This window comes from Amyelois transitella, chromosome Z (genome assembly GCF_032362555.1).
Source record: "Amyelois transitella isolate CPQ chromosome Z, ilAmyTran1.1, whole genome shotgun sequence".
Taxonomy (NCBI): Eukaryota; Metazoa; Arthropoda; class Insecta; order Lepidoptera; family Pyralidae; genus Amyelois; species Amyelois transitella.
This window is the reverse complement of record NC_083535.1, coordinates 4246247-4263385: the sequence shown is the minus strand read 5'-3', so window position 1 is coordinate 4263385 and position 17139 is coordinate 4246247. Positions and strand designations below refer to the sequence as shown.

The window sequence follows — 17139 nt, the reverse complement described above, 5'->3', positions numbered from 1 at the left end:
AACATATATACGTGTATGCATTTTTATACATTTATGACTCATTTTTATAAATCAATTTCAAGATTCATAATAGTCATTTCTTGCAGAAAAGAGCAGTAATTTATTAGAATAAGAAATTAATAGTGAGTTAATTCTATTATGAACCAGGCAATTTATCATAATAAATAGATCTATTTATTCTTAGTATTTCATACATTAGAATATAAGCATTTCATTGGAACGTGAAGAATCTACACGTGGGGTGGTCTCATTATGGAATTTATTAATAACATTGTTATCTTAAATGGGTCTCTATTGCATGGCAATAATTGCCAATTTGCAATGAATCTGAAAAGCGTGATATGCTGTTATGTGTGCGATCGTCATGCTCATGCGTTTCAGACAAATAAAAGCGTTTTGCCAAAGGTCATAGCATTCATGCAGATAAATTACCTTTATTATATCAGCCGGTTTCATAGAACCTATTGTAATTTCATTAAATAATGATGGATTACGTTTTTTGTTGTGATTTTGTTTGATTCTCACGATAACTACGGCGTTTTCCATTCTCTTTTAAACTATTAACTTTGTTAGACTTTAATTAGGTTTGAAGTTATAAATTAATTTTAACACGCGAAGTGTAAAATGTTGAATTAAAAAAGCTACTAAAGATGTGAGACAAAAGAATACTCTTCGTAAAGGAGTTCGTAACAGAAAATCACTTTAATAAATAAATTAAAATGTAGTTAGGATTTAAAATAAAATCACCGTTTCATTAGATATAGTTGATAAAAACGCACAAATGATGACCGCTCAAGATTACATGATGATATTATTAAACATTTCATTAACATAACAATAATCGTTAATCCATGGGTTACTATAGTGCTCACAGATATTAAATGGCCCAATACCTATATAAACTTCAACCACAGGTCATACATAGTTGATCGTAAAAGGATCAGCTAAACAATAAGTAGATTTCAAATTATGCTTAAATATGTTATTACAGAGAATAAGAGGCCTGCGGTATAATTATTCAAGTCAAAACAATGAATTTGTTGATTACAATACGTTATTTAATGATACAAATACGGATAATAATGGATATTTTTCACAAATGCCATTCTTTGTTCGTCGCCACCGCAGAATAGGGTAAAGTTTTTGTTTCAACCACTAATTACGCACATGTTGTACTTTCTGATATAGGAACAATTTGATAAAACGGTTCAAATGATGTCTTTATAAAGAACTTACAAAAAAGTAGTTAAAGTTACAATTAACGAAAATATACAAAATATATTTACTAACAAGTTTAGCCGCAAATTTACTGAGATCTTTTAGTACCCACTTAAAAAGAAAACAATTTTTTTCTTACTTAAACATTAATTTCACGAAAATTTAAACCAAACACGCCAAATGATTAAAAATTATCACAAAGTTATCGCATCCTTCCAAAAACTTACTAAACAATTGTCACATTCTTAAAATATTATAATGACTATATTAAATGAGTAACAAAATTTTATAGAAAATACTTTTTCCAATACAATCTTAACGTATAGATAGGCACATTGACTCAGTCTTTAATGTAGTTTTTTTATGTAAGTACATTAATATAATTGAAAAGTAAAGATATTAGTTTTTCAATTAAAATATCCAGATTAGCACCACTTAATGTTTACAACAACCTAGATATCAGTAACAATTAGAAAATTATAAGAAACACAAAGTTTAATTTGACATATACTTAAAACACCTGTTATTCTTCAATTGATCGAAAAATATCATGTCCTTTTCTTTACAAAATAAAAAATAACTAATATTTACTGAGGAGAGTGACGTTAATTAAGTTGTTCTATCGAAAGCAATTAATTTCAACAAAAAATGGTGATATCAAAAAATACACCCAAAATTTAAGCATCTGTGATTACTTATTCAACAAAAGCAAAATATCATTTTTAACTAAGTCTTGGTCCTCAGGTTTATTTAACTACATACGATATTGGATATCGTATGTAGTTAAATAAACCTGAGGAGTACCTTAAATTAACTGAATTTGCTTCGAACTAAAGTTTCTAATGTAAATTTTACATGAACTAAGTTTCTTCGTCGGTGCTGTTTTGTTTTGTTTTGATTTTAGAATTTTTAGCTTTACTTGAACTTTCATAATAGAGTGATACAATCGAATGCTTCTTACAAAACGCCCACCACCATCTAAATCCTGTCAGACCCACGAATGCGAAACCTGGATCGCGGTTTCTCCGTAACTTCTCAACGAAAGCTAGAACTTCAGTCAGAGATTTCTTTGTTCTTCTGTTGTATGGCGAGACACTGGTTTCGCAACAGAAATCTAATACGGCTCTCTCTTCTCTTAAAAGAAGACCGGCTTCATCTAGTACGGCCATGCGTTTAGATTTGCCAAGTATGTTATCATATAAAGTTCCTTTGGGTATTCCGTAGTGTGTGGCGGCTTGGGTGAATCTCATCCGTTGAGTGACCACGGCTTGTATAGCCTCTTGCAGCTGGCTTTGCGTCCAAGTAGGAGCTTTCAACTTGAGTGCATGACCGTGGAATTCTAGTAAAAGTAACACGTAAAGCTTATTACACATCCCGTGGAAAAATGAAATATTGTAAGTTATTACGTGATTATGCTAAGATGAATTTGTCTTTGAACGTAGTTTCAATTTATATTTCATAGGATTTATGTGAATTTGTAACAGATCATGTACCTATACAATGTGTTTTGGTACCGTTATTAATTAAAAAAATATTTTCTTATTTAAATTTTCTCCGTTTTCGCATACAAAGAAGTAAATATTTCAAGACGCGTCTTTCCCTCGCAATTTTTTCCCGAAGTGCATTTTCCCACAGCCTAGAAGCGGGTCGCTTTACACCGTGTTGTTATCAAATCATGTACATGAGCTGTGTATCTATACCAGTATACGAGTATCATTGTTATAAAGAACTAGGTTGTAGCCGCAGCTTCGCCCGCGCGAATTTTCGCCTCCTACAAATACATGCCTTTTGCAAATGTCACGGCAACTATGATTTTTACCGGATTGAAAAATATCTCATTAAGTCCTTTTTCTGGCTCTTGATTATTTTGCAAGATAAAACATACAAACTTTCTTTAGCCTTAATAATATAAGTTGTGATTGCATTACACATATTACATATTTCAACGAGAGACCTAAAATTTTGTGAAAATTCAGTTCAAATTTTGTAATTTTACGTTATGTTATGCTTTAAAACATCAAAGGTAAACTTTTATTGAATATCTAACATATAAATGATAAAGCTACCTTATTATAACAGTGACATGGCTAAAGTCATTACTTTCCCAAATAGCCTGCTATGAAATTAGCTTTGTTTAATATTACTATCATGCTCTGATTAATATTACTATCATGAATCCACAATTGATACTTACAATATCACATTTTTTCCACGACAATTACGTAAAAGTGAAACAGAAAATCTTGCAAGTGCTTAATAAAAATAAGAAAAGTAGAAATGATAGAGAGAGAAAAATAAGGAAATGAACTGACCTGCAATTGACGACGTAGACGCACCAAGCCACGCGTGTGAATTCTCCAGTAATTTTGCCTGTAACAATGAAGAGGAACATTAGCATAATAACAAAATATTATCTTATGGATGTGCAGACAAAAATTCATTTTGATACAGACACTTGTTTTATCACGTCTTTACTACATATAGAGTGCAAAACTTAGAGGGAAAAAAATATCACAACTTTTATTAAAAAGTTGTCCGACAATCATTTGCCGAATGGCTTCACGACATAATTTTTCGCTCTCGGGCATTGGACGACTTAGCTTTTTATCTTTGAACGATTCGTCGACGGAAAACACCTGCCTTCCTCAATCCAAGATCCATGGTCAAAGGCATACCACGGGGTCCTCCTCAGAGTGGTGAGGATGCAACCGGGAGTAATGCCAGAGGGAAAAATATTGGTTGATAGAAAAGTCGGAGTCCAATTTGGTTGACGAATGATTTGAGCTGAAATGTCCTGGCAGCTAAAAGCCCGAAGACGAAAAAATTTGTCCTTGAATCTTGACTCCGTAAGATATAAAGAGGTTATATATTATTAAGTATACCAACGATAAAAAACTATTAAGACACAGATACAAATTAACCTGATACAGGCACTGGACAAAGACAAAAGTCCAAAATCCACACAACTTTATAAGAACACCAAATGTATTGTGCTTCGAATAGCCAACATAACAATATTCGTAGTATGGTTGTATCGATATTAATAACTTATAATTAGTTTATTGCCCATAAAATCCACCGTTGCGCTGTAACAACTGTAAAATATATTCTTGGGCAACAATGAGGTTGATTATATAGCAAGCCTAATACGAGTATCGCGTCCACATTTTGTGTTGTTCACAAGTTATAGTCTCTCTATTATTTGTATAACGGAATTGTATTTCATTCGTCCATTAAATTAGGGGCCGACTTCCACAAATTGTGTGTAACGGCCTTTACAATACCTACACTGGGCTCATCTAGGAGTTGACAAACTTTGAGCACGTGTATAATGGTTATGGCAAATGTGATAAGTTCAGACATGTAAGGACAAAATTTAAATAATTGGAAATACCGAAATTCATTCCAATAGTTTGCTATGCTACGGTCTACATCGTCGTCTTTAAATTTTATCTATATACGTGTTAACTTCTTCTATCTTTGTAAGATGCAGTCGCAATCAGAAATATATTTTCAGAATTCTTCAGCAGATAGTTTCTAACGCCTTCAACAACGCAATTTGTAAATTTTTAGCAACTACAAAGTATTAAAAGTTTATATTGTTATCGAGGCAGTCATGCCAAATTCAAAAAAATATTATTCCGAAACAAATTTGGCGCGACACGCGTGGCGTGAGATGTCACCGCAATGCAACTTTTTGTCTACATTCGCACCAAAAAACGTCAAGTGAGGACGTATTTTAAAAATTCAATGCGGTTTCTACCCAACGATGAATTTCCGACTTTATTACGAATTCTTGCGTCCGCCATATTTGCTGCTTCGATCCACGAGAACAATTGGATATGGGTAATTAAATTAGCTTCCAATTGAAAGGTATTTAGAACTTGCTACTTGAATAAATATAGCAACAGGATGGTTGGGTCGAAATGGAATTTTATTTTTGTGAAACAATGACTTATTTTTTTTAATTTATGTCAGTATGTAGACAAGACCAAGGTCGGATTTTGCAAGGCAATATTTTTACATTATAATTTTATCTAAATGGTTAAAAATCCATGATATCAAAATTAAGTAGCAGTTCGTTCTTCAAACACCACTTTATCAATCTGCTTCACTGTAATTGATACTTTATTATACTCACAGACATTTATATGAAAAGTAATTCGTTTCCGTACGTAAACAAGGTGAATTTCAGAGTGCAATTCTATGTTGAATACGTTAGTGAATGTATCGAGAGTAGTGATCCTACGGGCGTACAAATATTTGTATGCATAATAAAGGAATGGGCTGCTTGCGTTAGGCTGGTGTACCACTGTCCCTTCTAGGGTGTAAAATTTGTATTGTAGTACTGGTGTTTTTTTTTTATTATTGATAATAATATAAATATTTGCAACATTATAAGACACGTAATTCTTGTTTCTACATTGCGAATCGGCTCAAATTTTGTCTTAGTGTAGGGGCTTTTCTTAAACGGGACATAATTATTTGATAAAAACGTTGACCTACGTTTATTTTACGTATCTACTTACACATACTTAAATAAAAGTGCCCTTACAGAGATAAACAAGCATGAAGTTATTTAAGAAAATGTGTGTATTTTGGCGAGTAAATTTCACCAGCTTAGTATATTGAGCATAGCTTGTGGACATATGATGGATATCCACCTCTAGTTTAATAACCTATTGGTTCAGCCGGTCTGAATAACAAAACCTTATCCAGGAATACTAAAACGTTGACGATCTATCAAATATTTCAATCTATTCCCGTTACTGTACCTTCTATCATGTTGATTATGCTTCTGTACATAGAACAATTGATATTTTGAACCTTTATTTATTTTTGATCCTATTAATAATAATAATGTCTTTCCGATATCCTCTAAAGTACCATTAAACGGCATTTAAATAGAATAAATTGTGGGCAACATTTAGTTTATCCTGGCAATACAGAAAAAAAAAGAAGGCCTTTTGCTAAAAAGGCGATCTATCGTGTAATGCAATGACGAGCTCTCTCTTACTTGGACCGTTGAGGTGACACCACGATGTTGGACGTGTTATTTCTACTATGGTATGAGGAACAGGTATTGAGTTTGTTTTTATTGAGTGATAACTTTAAATTAACACTTATCCCATTATTTATGTTCTGATATCTCTTTAGATGACAGATATATATGTCATATGTACAATGACCATAGCATGGTGGGGACACTAGGCTCTTGGTTGTGTCTCACAAGATGGGCGTTGGCGAGGCTCATTCCTTAGCCAACTATTAGTATCATTTACCCGCGATAAATATTAGCTGGGGTACATAAATATATGGTTATTTAGCACAATCATACCCTTTGTTAACAAAATATCCAATTTATTTTAAGACACTTTACCTACCTAAAACCTTAAAAAGTTAAATAAGTGCGTATTGAAATAGGGTAATCAATACGCACATTGGTTTTATTAATGCACCACCACCGGCCGAATTGTGGCCCAATTAAATCGGTCAGATGAAAAAGAACAATCACAGAGTTAATTTACATCGGCAGGAAGTTTACCAAATTACCATTTGCTCATTTTATCGGCTACCGTGCGAGAGTTGCGTGCGCGCAGAATAAGCGAAAAGTATAATAAGTTACAGAAATGGCGTCTACAATGTGCTGTAAAATTTCACTGCTTCTTTTGATAGATTATAACGATTTATAAAAAAAATATTTCTGTTTGAAAATAATAAGTACCTATAAGATACTTATTTTTGTATTGAATAAAAAAATTTGAGAGAATAAATAAAATACAGTTCGAAAAGAAGATTAAATAACCCTACATTTTATTAAGGACTGAAAGAAACTTTATTAAATTTAGATATGCTTTTTTCAACAATGAGAAAAGTAAAAATATATTATAATAAAGGGGGAGGTCCTGAGGCTTAATCTTTTTGGGTATGTATACGGAACTGCTCTTACATAATAATAACTTTCTGCATTTGAAATAATGCGTACATCTTAAAAGTTCGCTTCAAACGTATCTAATTATCCGAGTAAAGAGCGGCATTTCTTTGTGCCCCACTATAACTAACTTTATAGTTTTAATTGTGCAGACAAAAGAAAATTTTACTGCGCTAACGCAACAGTTCGATCTTCAAATAAAAAGTTTCATTAAGGCGACGCGGAGTTAGTGCGCACGTGCGCAAGTATTGTTGAAACAGTGAGATGTATTGTTTGTTTACCCGAATAAAACACTAAAATCCAATTCAATAACAAAGAATTAAAGATCCCAAAATAAAATTTATTGCCGGAGTACTATAAAATAGATTTATGTACGCGCCGCGCGGGCGGCGGGAGCGGGGGAGGGGGAGTCGATAATATTATTAGGAACACTTGGCGAAGTAATTTTAACAATCATGCACGACATTATTAATACACTTCTGTAACGGCCATATATATGCCAAATACTTTCCATGCCACCTTTCACCGAAGAAAAGAGAGGTTTTTGTATCTGTGACATGCAAAGACTTTTTTACGGGTTGGACAATTTAATGGTTGAATGCTTAAACTTAAAATTTTACGTGTAATTGTAAATTAAATTAAATTTCTTGTAAAAACTAAAAACACTTGTTCCGAATGAGTTCAATAGGTTCACTAGGAATAAATATACCAAGTGAACCGCATAAACTTTCATAATATTTTGTTCACGAAGCGTAAGGAATGAAAGTTGGAAAAATAAGTAGGTAGGGTAGGGTAAAATAAGTAGTAGGTAGTATAACTTATAAGAACTTAGTGAAATATCTCTAAAACATCATAAAAATCACACACTGTTAAAATGATTGCAAAATGTTTATCGATGAATGAATATCCGAGGATAGCAATTAATGAAATCAACCTTTTAGCGCTGAAACTATTAGCGAAATTATCGGCGATGGAGTTAATTAGATTTCATTAGAGTCGGCCAGCAATACCCCACTAATCGCAGTAATCCATAAAAAAACAACTTTCGTTTTGCCTCGAACTCTTCCATTGGGGATAAAAAAGTACTCGGTATTTAATTAAAGGCTACATGCGCAGTGATTCATACTTTACTTCTTTATCTGTGGTGTACTATAGTTAAGAAGACACATTTAGCATTTAGGTGCTTTTCTGAGATAGATCTCCGTTTAAAAACATTTTTATGTATGCGCATTTTTATAATAAGTTATACATGATAATGTAGGAAGTAAGGATTTTTTTCGCAATCAATAAATCTATTTTTCGTCAGCTTATGGCGTATGACGGCTGGCTTCAGATTATAATGGCATAAAAGATTTCATCAAATTAATGAACGGTCTGTCTGACGTAAATGTGTAAAATGAGTTTGTGGTGGAAAATTCCCTCTGAATGCGAAGAGGTTCCACATATTTTGGTGTGGAACTGTCAAACTTATAGTTCGTAAAATGTAACTTGATCTCTGTTACAGTGGGGTGTAAGATTTTGTAGCACGATACGTACCTGTAATCGCGATTCTTACAATTTCCAATAAGATCGTACAATCGGTAGCGACATGCTTTCTTTTGGAAAATAAAAATATAACAAATATTTCAAATATAACAATGCACTATGCCTTTAATGATCAGTTATCAAGAATATGGAGCCTTTTTTATTAATACTACTATTACTCTACTTTATGATACAGCAATGTTCAAAAATCTGCAAGTTACTTACAAAATCAATGATTAAGAGGAAGTAAATACGAAATAACTAGTGCCGTAGAGACTTCCAGCACTTTAGCATTAAATAATAAATAAATATCTACGGGACAAATTACACTGATTGAGTTAGCCTCGAAGTAAGTTCGAAACTTGTGTTACGAGATACTAACTCAACGATACTATATTTTATAATAAATACTTATATAGAAAAACATCCAAGACCCAGGACAATCAGAAAAAGTTCTTTTCTCATCATGCCTTGACCGGGATTCGAACCCGGGACCTCCGGTGTCACAGACAAGCGTAGTACCGCTGAGCCACAGAGGCCGTTGAACTGAATTGAATCACTCTATATTTTTTTAAGGGATCAAAGCAACCCTGTCACTACTTGAAATCTTGAATCTCCATTCCATCATAAAACTACTCGTATACAGCTAAACACTCTGGCACTACCCCGCAAGGGATAAAGACGTGACTATATGTAAGTGCATGTATGCGAAAACGACATACCTTTAAATGTATGCATTTTACATCTGTCACAAGTTACAATTTTTGCATTACTAATATAACGACAAAATGGTATATAAGGATATTAAGTTAGATAATAGATATAAAGCAAATAAAGATTCTATTCTATTCTATAACTAAAGGAAACCTCGCACCTGTTGGAAGGCAAGCAATTGTCGCCAATAAATCAATATAAGCAAATAACTTAAACTTATAATTGTGAATGTCGATGGCACGCTCGCTACTAGGTATCTAATACTACTCATAGTAAGGCAACCTGCACATTTAGGCAATTGAATGTGTAATCATGATCGATCCAATAGGGGTTAGGTTCCTCTGAAAAGGTAACGGGGATCAGACGGGAGTCTATTCATGTAAAACCTGAATCACCCAATTCAGGATACATGGTCATAGGCGTACCCCAGCCTCCTCTCCAGAGTAGTGAGGATAGAACCCTTTCGTTTCATACATGGACATGTATATATGGACCTATACAAGTTTTATTCGGAGACAATACTATACCTATTGTTGAAATTTTAAAGATAACTATATGAACCGTGACACACTGTCAAGTTATCTTATCATACCAAATTATAATAACAAAAACTCTGAGCGGATCGTATGAAATTTCAGTATATAATAGATTACAACAAAGACGCACCGTCTTCAGAGAGGTGAAGACGTTACCAAGATAAGTGCCAAGAGGAAAAATAGGACCACATTTATACGAGCGAAACAGCGGGCGGACGGTACTATAAAAATAACTGTAAAACAACTTGTCGCCCAGAAGTTAAGGAATTAAAATTGAGACCTACAGTCGGCATATTGATCGCGAGTTGCTCCGTATACAAGCCATTATTTACGAATATGAATTTTTTATATAGTTTGCATAAGTACGGCGCCAAGCGCCTCCCTTCTCCACCCCCCTATTAATAACCTAAACGCCTAGTAAATGATACTCCCCATATAATAACGGTTCCGTTACGACCTCCGCGAAAGGCAACCTACTTACTTATAAAAATAAATGTTAGGAATATTTTTCATGTAAATGGCAACACTTTATATTTTGTTTTTGAGGATTTTAAGAAGGAATAACATTGAAGATGCAATTATTTTTGAACGTTTATCTTTAAATAGTAATTAAAGTGGATACTTCGACTTAGAATCCAAATTCAAAGAAATTATATATAACGAACAAAAAAACGCCTCATTCCCGCAAGACTATGGAGATGTTTTTTCACTTGCATTTAATCTCTGCATACTTTGTTTTTAAGTAACATGATTTATAAATATTTTTAATCAAGAGCAATCTTGAGTTTAAAGAAATGAAGTTTCAGTCTATACTAGCGACTCGTAGATTAGTTTACACGGAATAAAAGTATTTACTAGTATACGTCCAATTTTCAATTTAAGATCATTCAAAAACAATTCAACAGCAAACAAAATTAATCAAAGGAAGATAATCAAAACACAATCGTAGATGCGCTAAGTGCAGCCCAAATAGCTTCCTTCTGCAATCCTGGGCTCATCATAATTGTTATTTACGTTACAGCGTCTAGGCGACGGCCCTAGAAGGGATATGCACCAGGAGCACAGATACCAGAGACCGGGGCGCTAAAAAGGACGTCAGTTTCTTGTTTTTATAAGAATCATTATTAAAGTTTTAATGTTTGGAAACACAATCAGATGGATATTAACTTTATAACACTTATAACTTAATTGGGTCGATGATATCAATGAACCCGCGACGAAAACTGAAGACAACGGAGGAGGCCTTCGTCATATAATATAAAGGCTGCAATGAATCGATGGACACTGTTCAACTGTAACAATTTAATTACTATCCTAAAAATGAGGTGGTTCATAAACTTCGCGGCGCCCCTAAATTATTGAAAAGCATCCTAGGGCCGTCACTGGCTAGCTCTAATCGAAAGTTTGTATGAAACGCAATAATAAAACTTCCGCGTGAGGCGCCATTACTACATAATAAGTTCATGAGCGGACCCCGGTGATATGGCGAGATTCCGCGAAAATTATGCGAGCCAAACAAGAAACTGTACTTTTGATCTTGCCATTATCATACCACGAATTCGAGGGCAAGCTTCGACTTTTCTTGAACTAGGCGATGCCTTTACGGCGATAGAAAACATCGTGAGTAAAACTGAACTTTTAAGCAATCAGATGTATTACCATGATCCAATATGGATTAGGTTCCCCTACGAAGATTGTGGAGGATCAGACGCAGCTTCGTATAGAAACCTATGACTTATCAAATCCAGAATAGTGGTTAAAGGCGCTTATCTCCAGAGAGGTCAGGCAGGATCTAATCGGAAAATGAAAGTGATAAGTCATCAGAAATACTTTAGTCGAAAGACTTTAATGACAGATTTCCAATAGACAAATAGAACTTATTAATAATGCGGTTATTACTTCTGCGAGTACGATTGAAATGTGCAACGGACAAACAGCCAGGTAATTTCAATTGGAATAGACAAGAGTAGGGTTCCCAGATCTCATTGAGTAAAAAATATTATAGCTTTTGCGAAATTTGTTTAAAATAAATATATGTATACATAAAATCAGGTCTTTATCCATTACGGGGTAGATAGAGCCAACAGTTTCGCAAAGACTGCAAAGCCACGTTCAGCTGTATGGCTTAATGTTACAATTGAGATTCAAATAGTGACAGGTCGCTAGCTTAGCCTAGCCCTTAGTCGACATCCATGGGAAAGAGATAGAGTTCTACTATTTTAATGTGTCGGGATCACACTGCACATATTTATTGCGTATGAAAGCGTCTTAACTCCGGAACTGATACCAACTTGTACCAAATTCTGACAAATTTCGTCGTGTGGTAACCCTACAGGTAAAGAGAAGCAATATTATTGCATGCAATTTTCTCGGATATCACTTTAACTAGTTCCACAATTCATTTGTTGTGACGCGGTGGCATTGGGGGTGAAGGCGGCTCACTCAGAGGGGCGAAGGATAAAACTAATCACACATACTCTTCACAGAGATAAGGGCCGGGCTTTTTAGTGGCGATTTATTTTACAGTCACTTGGAAAAGAATTCAAACGAATTAAGTAAATGTTTTTTACTTATTGAAGCAAATTAATGATAGAAAATACTATTGGTATGGATCAGAGGTTTCAAATTTTCCGTCTTTCATGTGAGTCCAACAAAGTGTAGAAGAGAGTATTGTATTAATGTAGAAAAGTTTTATCGGCACGCTATATGCATGTTGGTAAGCTAAAACGCTTCAATTACGATAGCTTTAGAAAATTGCAACCGAACATTAAACTGGACGTTCAAGAAAAACGAAATTATATAAATCTTGAACTAGTACTAGCTAATCTTTCGCCTATTATTTCTACGTGAACGAAAAGTGTAACAAATGCACGATACAATATTAAGTCTTAACATGGGATATTTGAAAAAATCAAAGATCAAATACTCGTAAGACTATTAATGAAAATTACTATCTAAATTGCACACCTCCCACAAACACTGATTCGTTTGCACCCACATAAAGGGGGCCCACAAACGAATGAATCCCATACGTAGGCTGTACACGGATAAGCCAACGCTGTCGTGTCTCAACAAAGAGATTCGCAAAATGGGTGAGTATCCGTGACTGTCTCGTCGATATTATGAAAACAGCCACGCCGCTTCGACAACTGGTGACTGACAAAAGAATGACCAGCGGCACAAAAACCGTTCAAGAATTGGATTTGACGTGCAAATATCGAAACAGAGTGCTATTCCCTATCAAGCAAATCCCGGGACAGCAACGCACTTAGCTCAGGGATCATTTCAAAATCAACTGAAACCAAATTCTGCAACATTTTTATCAACGTGTTCTTTTTTGTGTCACACGAACCCTTTTTGTTGAAAGCTCTTCGCAATTTGGGTCCTTTAGCTTTAATTACATTGTTTATGACATCAATAGAGAACGATTTCTTTTTGATAAGCAAAATTGCAATGTGTTCAAAATATCGCCCCTCTCCCAGAAATTTTGGCTAACATGGGAAGTAATAACGTTTAAACTCCGGCGAGTGATAATTGTGAAGTGAACTTCGTACAGTCTTACGAAGTCGAATATTTTTTGCTGTGGCCATCTTTCAAGATCCTACTGTCGGCCAAGTCTTATTGAGAGTCTGATCTCATCATGTTGAGAGCCTATCAACTATAGGTGACTCCTTTGATGAAGTTATGTTTTCAGTGCTGAAAACGTAAATGTTTCTACTGATAACAAAAATATAATTTGTTTTATTAGCAATAGATAATGGGAATGGAATAGGAAATAAAAGAATACAGGCATGATACTTATCGTTAAGGAAACTAAACTGGTCTACAAATTTTAATAGTCAATATGAAACATGAAGTGACTTCGTTTTGATAATTTAGCCTGACAACTGAAACTGAAATTCTGACAACGATCAAACATCCTTTAAATAAACAAAATGGCGTGACGCCTTATGTGACAGAGTAATTGTAAAAAACATGGTTCTTCATAACATATGAATTTCATAGTTTTAGTCACCTACCTGAAGTGGACTTTCCGAGGCCAAAACATAAGAGTAATGAACACAACTGAGCGCAGCTTTATAAGCTTGCAATTATTCTATATTTATAAAAAAAAGGGAATCGCCATCATCTCTCTACAAATCTATCACGATTTACCTTGTGATTTGTAATGTTGCATTCATATTGACAGCTCTATTCCACGGGAGTTACACTATGTTTTTATTGTATAATTCTAAATAATATAATAGAACGTTTTTATTAATATTTTTCACTGGTAAAGGTGACATCGCAATGATAGTTGTGACACCATAACATTCTCAAATTGCATCTCAATTCTGAGATTTATTTGACAGTTTTACAACTGCACAGAAAATTGCTTGCGATGCATGGCAAATAGACATTTCTGTCGGTACAAGTACATACAACATGGCATTTTTATTATCTTATATTTTGATGGTTTCTATCGTTATTATACTTGTTTAACCTACTCCTACTCTACTACTCTCTACTTAGTACAGAGACTTTGTAACTTTAGAAAGAATGGTCACGCTTTGAGGACAATAATCGCTCATCGGCGACACTAGCGCCCCAACCCTAGGCTATCATGCCCCTGCAGACATGCGCCTCGGCATTATCCATTTCCACATTACTGTCTTTTGTTCCCGTTTGATTGTTTAAACGTGCGTCGATGGTACATACTGGCCGTTATTATTTCCACCGCTTTCACTCAAAATGGCTTCAGTCAATTGTGGAAAAATGTTGCTCATATTGTTTCTGAAGAACAATAAACCGCCTTCATTTTATATGTTTAGCATCTGAGGGTTTGATAGGCACTTCGAGTATTGCACAGTTCTATTGTTCCACTGTCCGTCTTTTTATTCGCCTCTATTTCCATATTAGATGGTGTTTGGTCTGATGTTTCAGATGATGGTAGATTAGCGCGTTCCTTGCGAACTATTTGCTAAGTTTTCGTACGGTCGAGTGAGTGCGACATGTGAACGAGATGAAAGTAGTGTTTGGTATGATGTAATTCATGAGATAAGTAGGATACTTTATGTCAGCAGAAACGAAACGTTGTACATATTTTCCAGTTGTCAAAATTTGATTCCCAGTTGGCAAAATTTAAAACCGAAATATTGTTATTGTCACATTTGACAAGAAATGTAGGTGGTGAATAACTAGATAGGCTGTCCACAGCAATCCCAAATCCTAATTCAAAGTAAAGCTATCTGAATGACTGTCTTTCTTTCACTCCAAGACATAGCAAATGAGAAATAAAGTCTATCAATGTAACAGTACAATGGAATCATACAGTGATTACTGTTAGTGGCGTAGCGGTATATATGTTATTTTAAATTGACATATTTTCCTGTTGCGAACCGAATTATTTAATAGTAGGTATGTCTATTTTACAAATGACAAGGTACGATGTAAAGAAAATTGTTGTAATTTATAAAAGACAGTGGTCGTTAAGTATCCGTTTATGTTTCAATCACATGTTTTTAAGTCTTATTTGTTGTACGTATTGGCGAATGAAAAATTTTGATTGAGGAATCTAAAAAATACTTGACGTGACATGGAATGACACAGTTATGACATGCCGCAATAATTATTGGCTAGAACAAACATCAGTAAGTTGATGATGATGATAAAAGGACAAGACGATCATTGTAATGGTATTAATGAAGAGTATTTATCAGGAAGTGTAACCATGTATTAGAAAATAAAGAAATTCATTAACTTATCTTTGAGTCACTTCAATTAAAAGGCAAACATTATGCTAATCCGTGTTTAGAAGACCAATATTTTTTTTCATCTTTGTGCTTTTAGTTAAAACAACACAGTAACCATATGTATTTTAATCATATGTGAATTATGAAAATTTAAGAACGTTACAAACTTGCTCCGTATCCAGTAAAATAAAATATTCATAAGCAAACACAAATTTCATGTTTATATAACGCAAGTAAGATTAATTTACATAATTACATATTTCACAATAGACTGTATAATATTTTTTTAATGAAAACGTCAATAAAAGTTTGTATCTGTTATTAAATACGGTATATTGTAGTTTTTCCACATATTATCTGCTGTTATAAAATATGATAATAAGTAAGTAAGTATATTATAGGGATGGTGGTATGTATAAAGATGTGATCTCTCCGGGCAAGAGGCCTGATGTATGTTTATTATCACAGCGCATTGACTGGATTCTGTGCAGTAGACCCCAATCTGTTCTTCGATAAACCCAGATTACTAAACACTACAGTGCGCCCGCAGCTCCGCTTATTAGGGAAACCGTATCATAGTGCATGCCTAGGCCACATAAGAACCCTACCGTAATTGCAAATCTCTAGAACGAGCTGTTTGGGCGGTGCATTGATACGTCAGTAGATAGTGTCCTTTTAAAATATTTTGATTTAGTAATGTTGATTTATAAGCAGTTTACCAAGGTGGCATCGCCCCCGCGGCAGTTCTTCTCTTTGTGGCGGTTGAGCCAGAACTAAATAATAAGTAGGTTATGCACATTTGAGGAAAAGCTCACAGAATTAATATTAAAAACACTTTAGTATTCATACCGGGAACGTAGGTGACGGTAATTGCCCAAGCGACAACATAAAACACCAAGTTAGCAAAGTCAAACAAAAACTTTTAATTCTAGCATTAATTACTGGAAACAAACGGCAGACAGCATTAAACTCAAACATTAGTACACGTACTTATGCAAAACGAGTCGAAATTTATTTGACTTGAGCGTAGTTTGGTGTAGGCGACGCAAGTAAAGACAAACATGTTAATTTTCGCCCGAGGAGACGCCGCACACCCCACGAGGGTGCTTTCATATTCCACGGCGTGAATCTTATTTATACCTTGGCCCAAATATTTTTTAACAAAAGGATGAACTGTTGTCCCGCCCCGCAAGGCGATCGTCTCATATTCCCCGTTGTAAAAAACGAGACTGAATCTATGCGAAGATTTATTTATAGTTCAATTACAATCTCAATCTCGATTTTCATTCAGGACATAGTAGTACTCATAGAAAAGATTTCTTATATTTTTAGTAAAGAAAAAAAAATCTTTCTTCTTAGTATGATATTATTTCCCTCGTAGGGAATTAAATGTTTGGTTTATATGCAAATAATGTTTTCATACTAAATTATTTACTCGTAGCACAGAAATATAGGTAGATGTTGTTGTTATGACAAGAAAAAA

The 17139-nt window shown here is 34.3% G+C and overlaps 1 protein-coding gene across 2 annotated transcripts in view; it reads right to left on the bottom strand.

Moving 5' to 3' along the window:
* The window catches only part of LOC106130621 (protein bric-a-brac 1), a 226767-nt gene that overhangs the window by 10651 nt on the left and 198977 nt on the right, over positions 1 to 17139 (bottom strand). For both annotated transcript variants that reach the window (XM_060953746.1, XM_060953747.1), the window contains exon 2: positions 3531 to 3588. In XM_060953746.1, coding sequence (XP_060809729.1) covers positions 3531 to 3588 — 58 coding nt within the window. The remainder of the gene's footprint in view (positions 1 to 3530; positions 3589 to 17139) is intronic.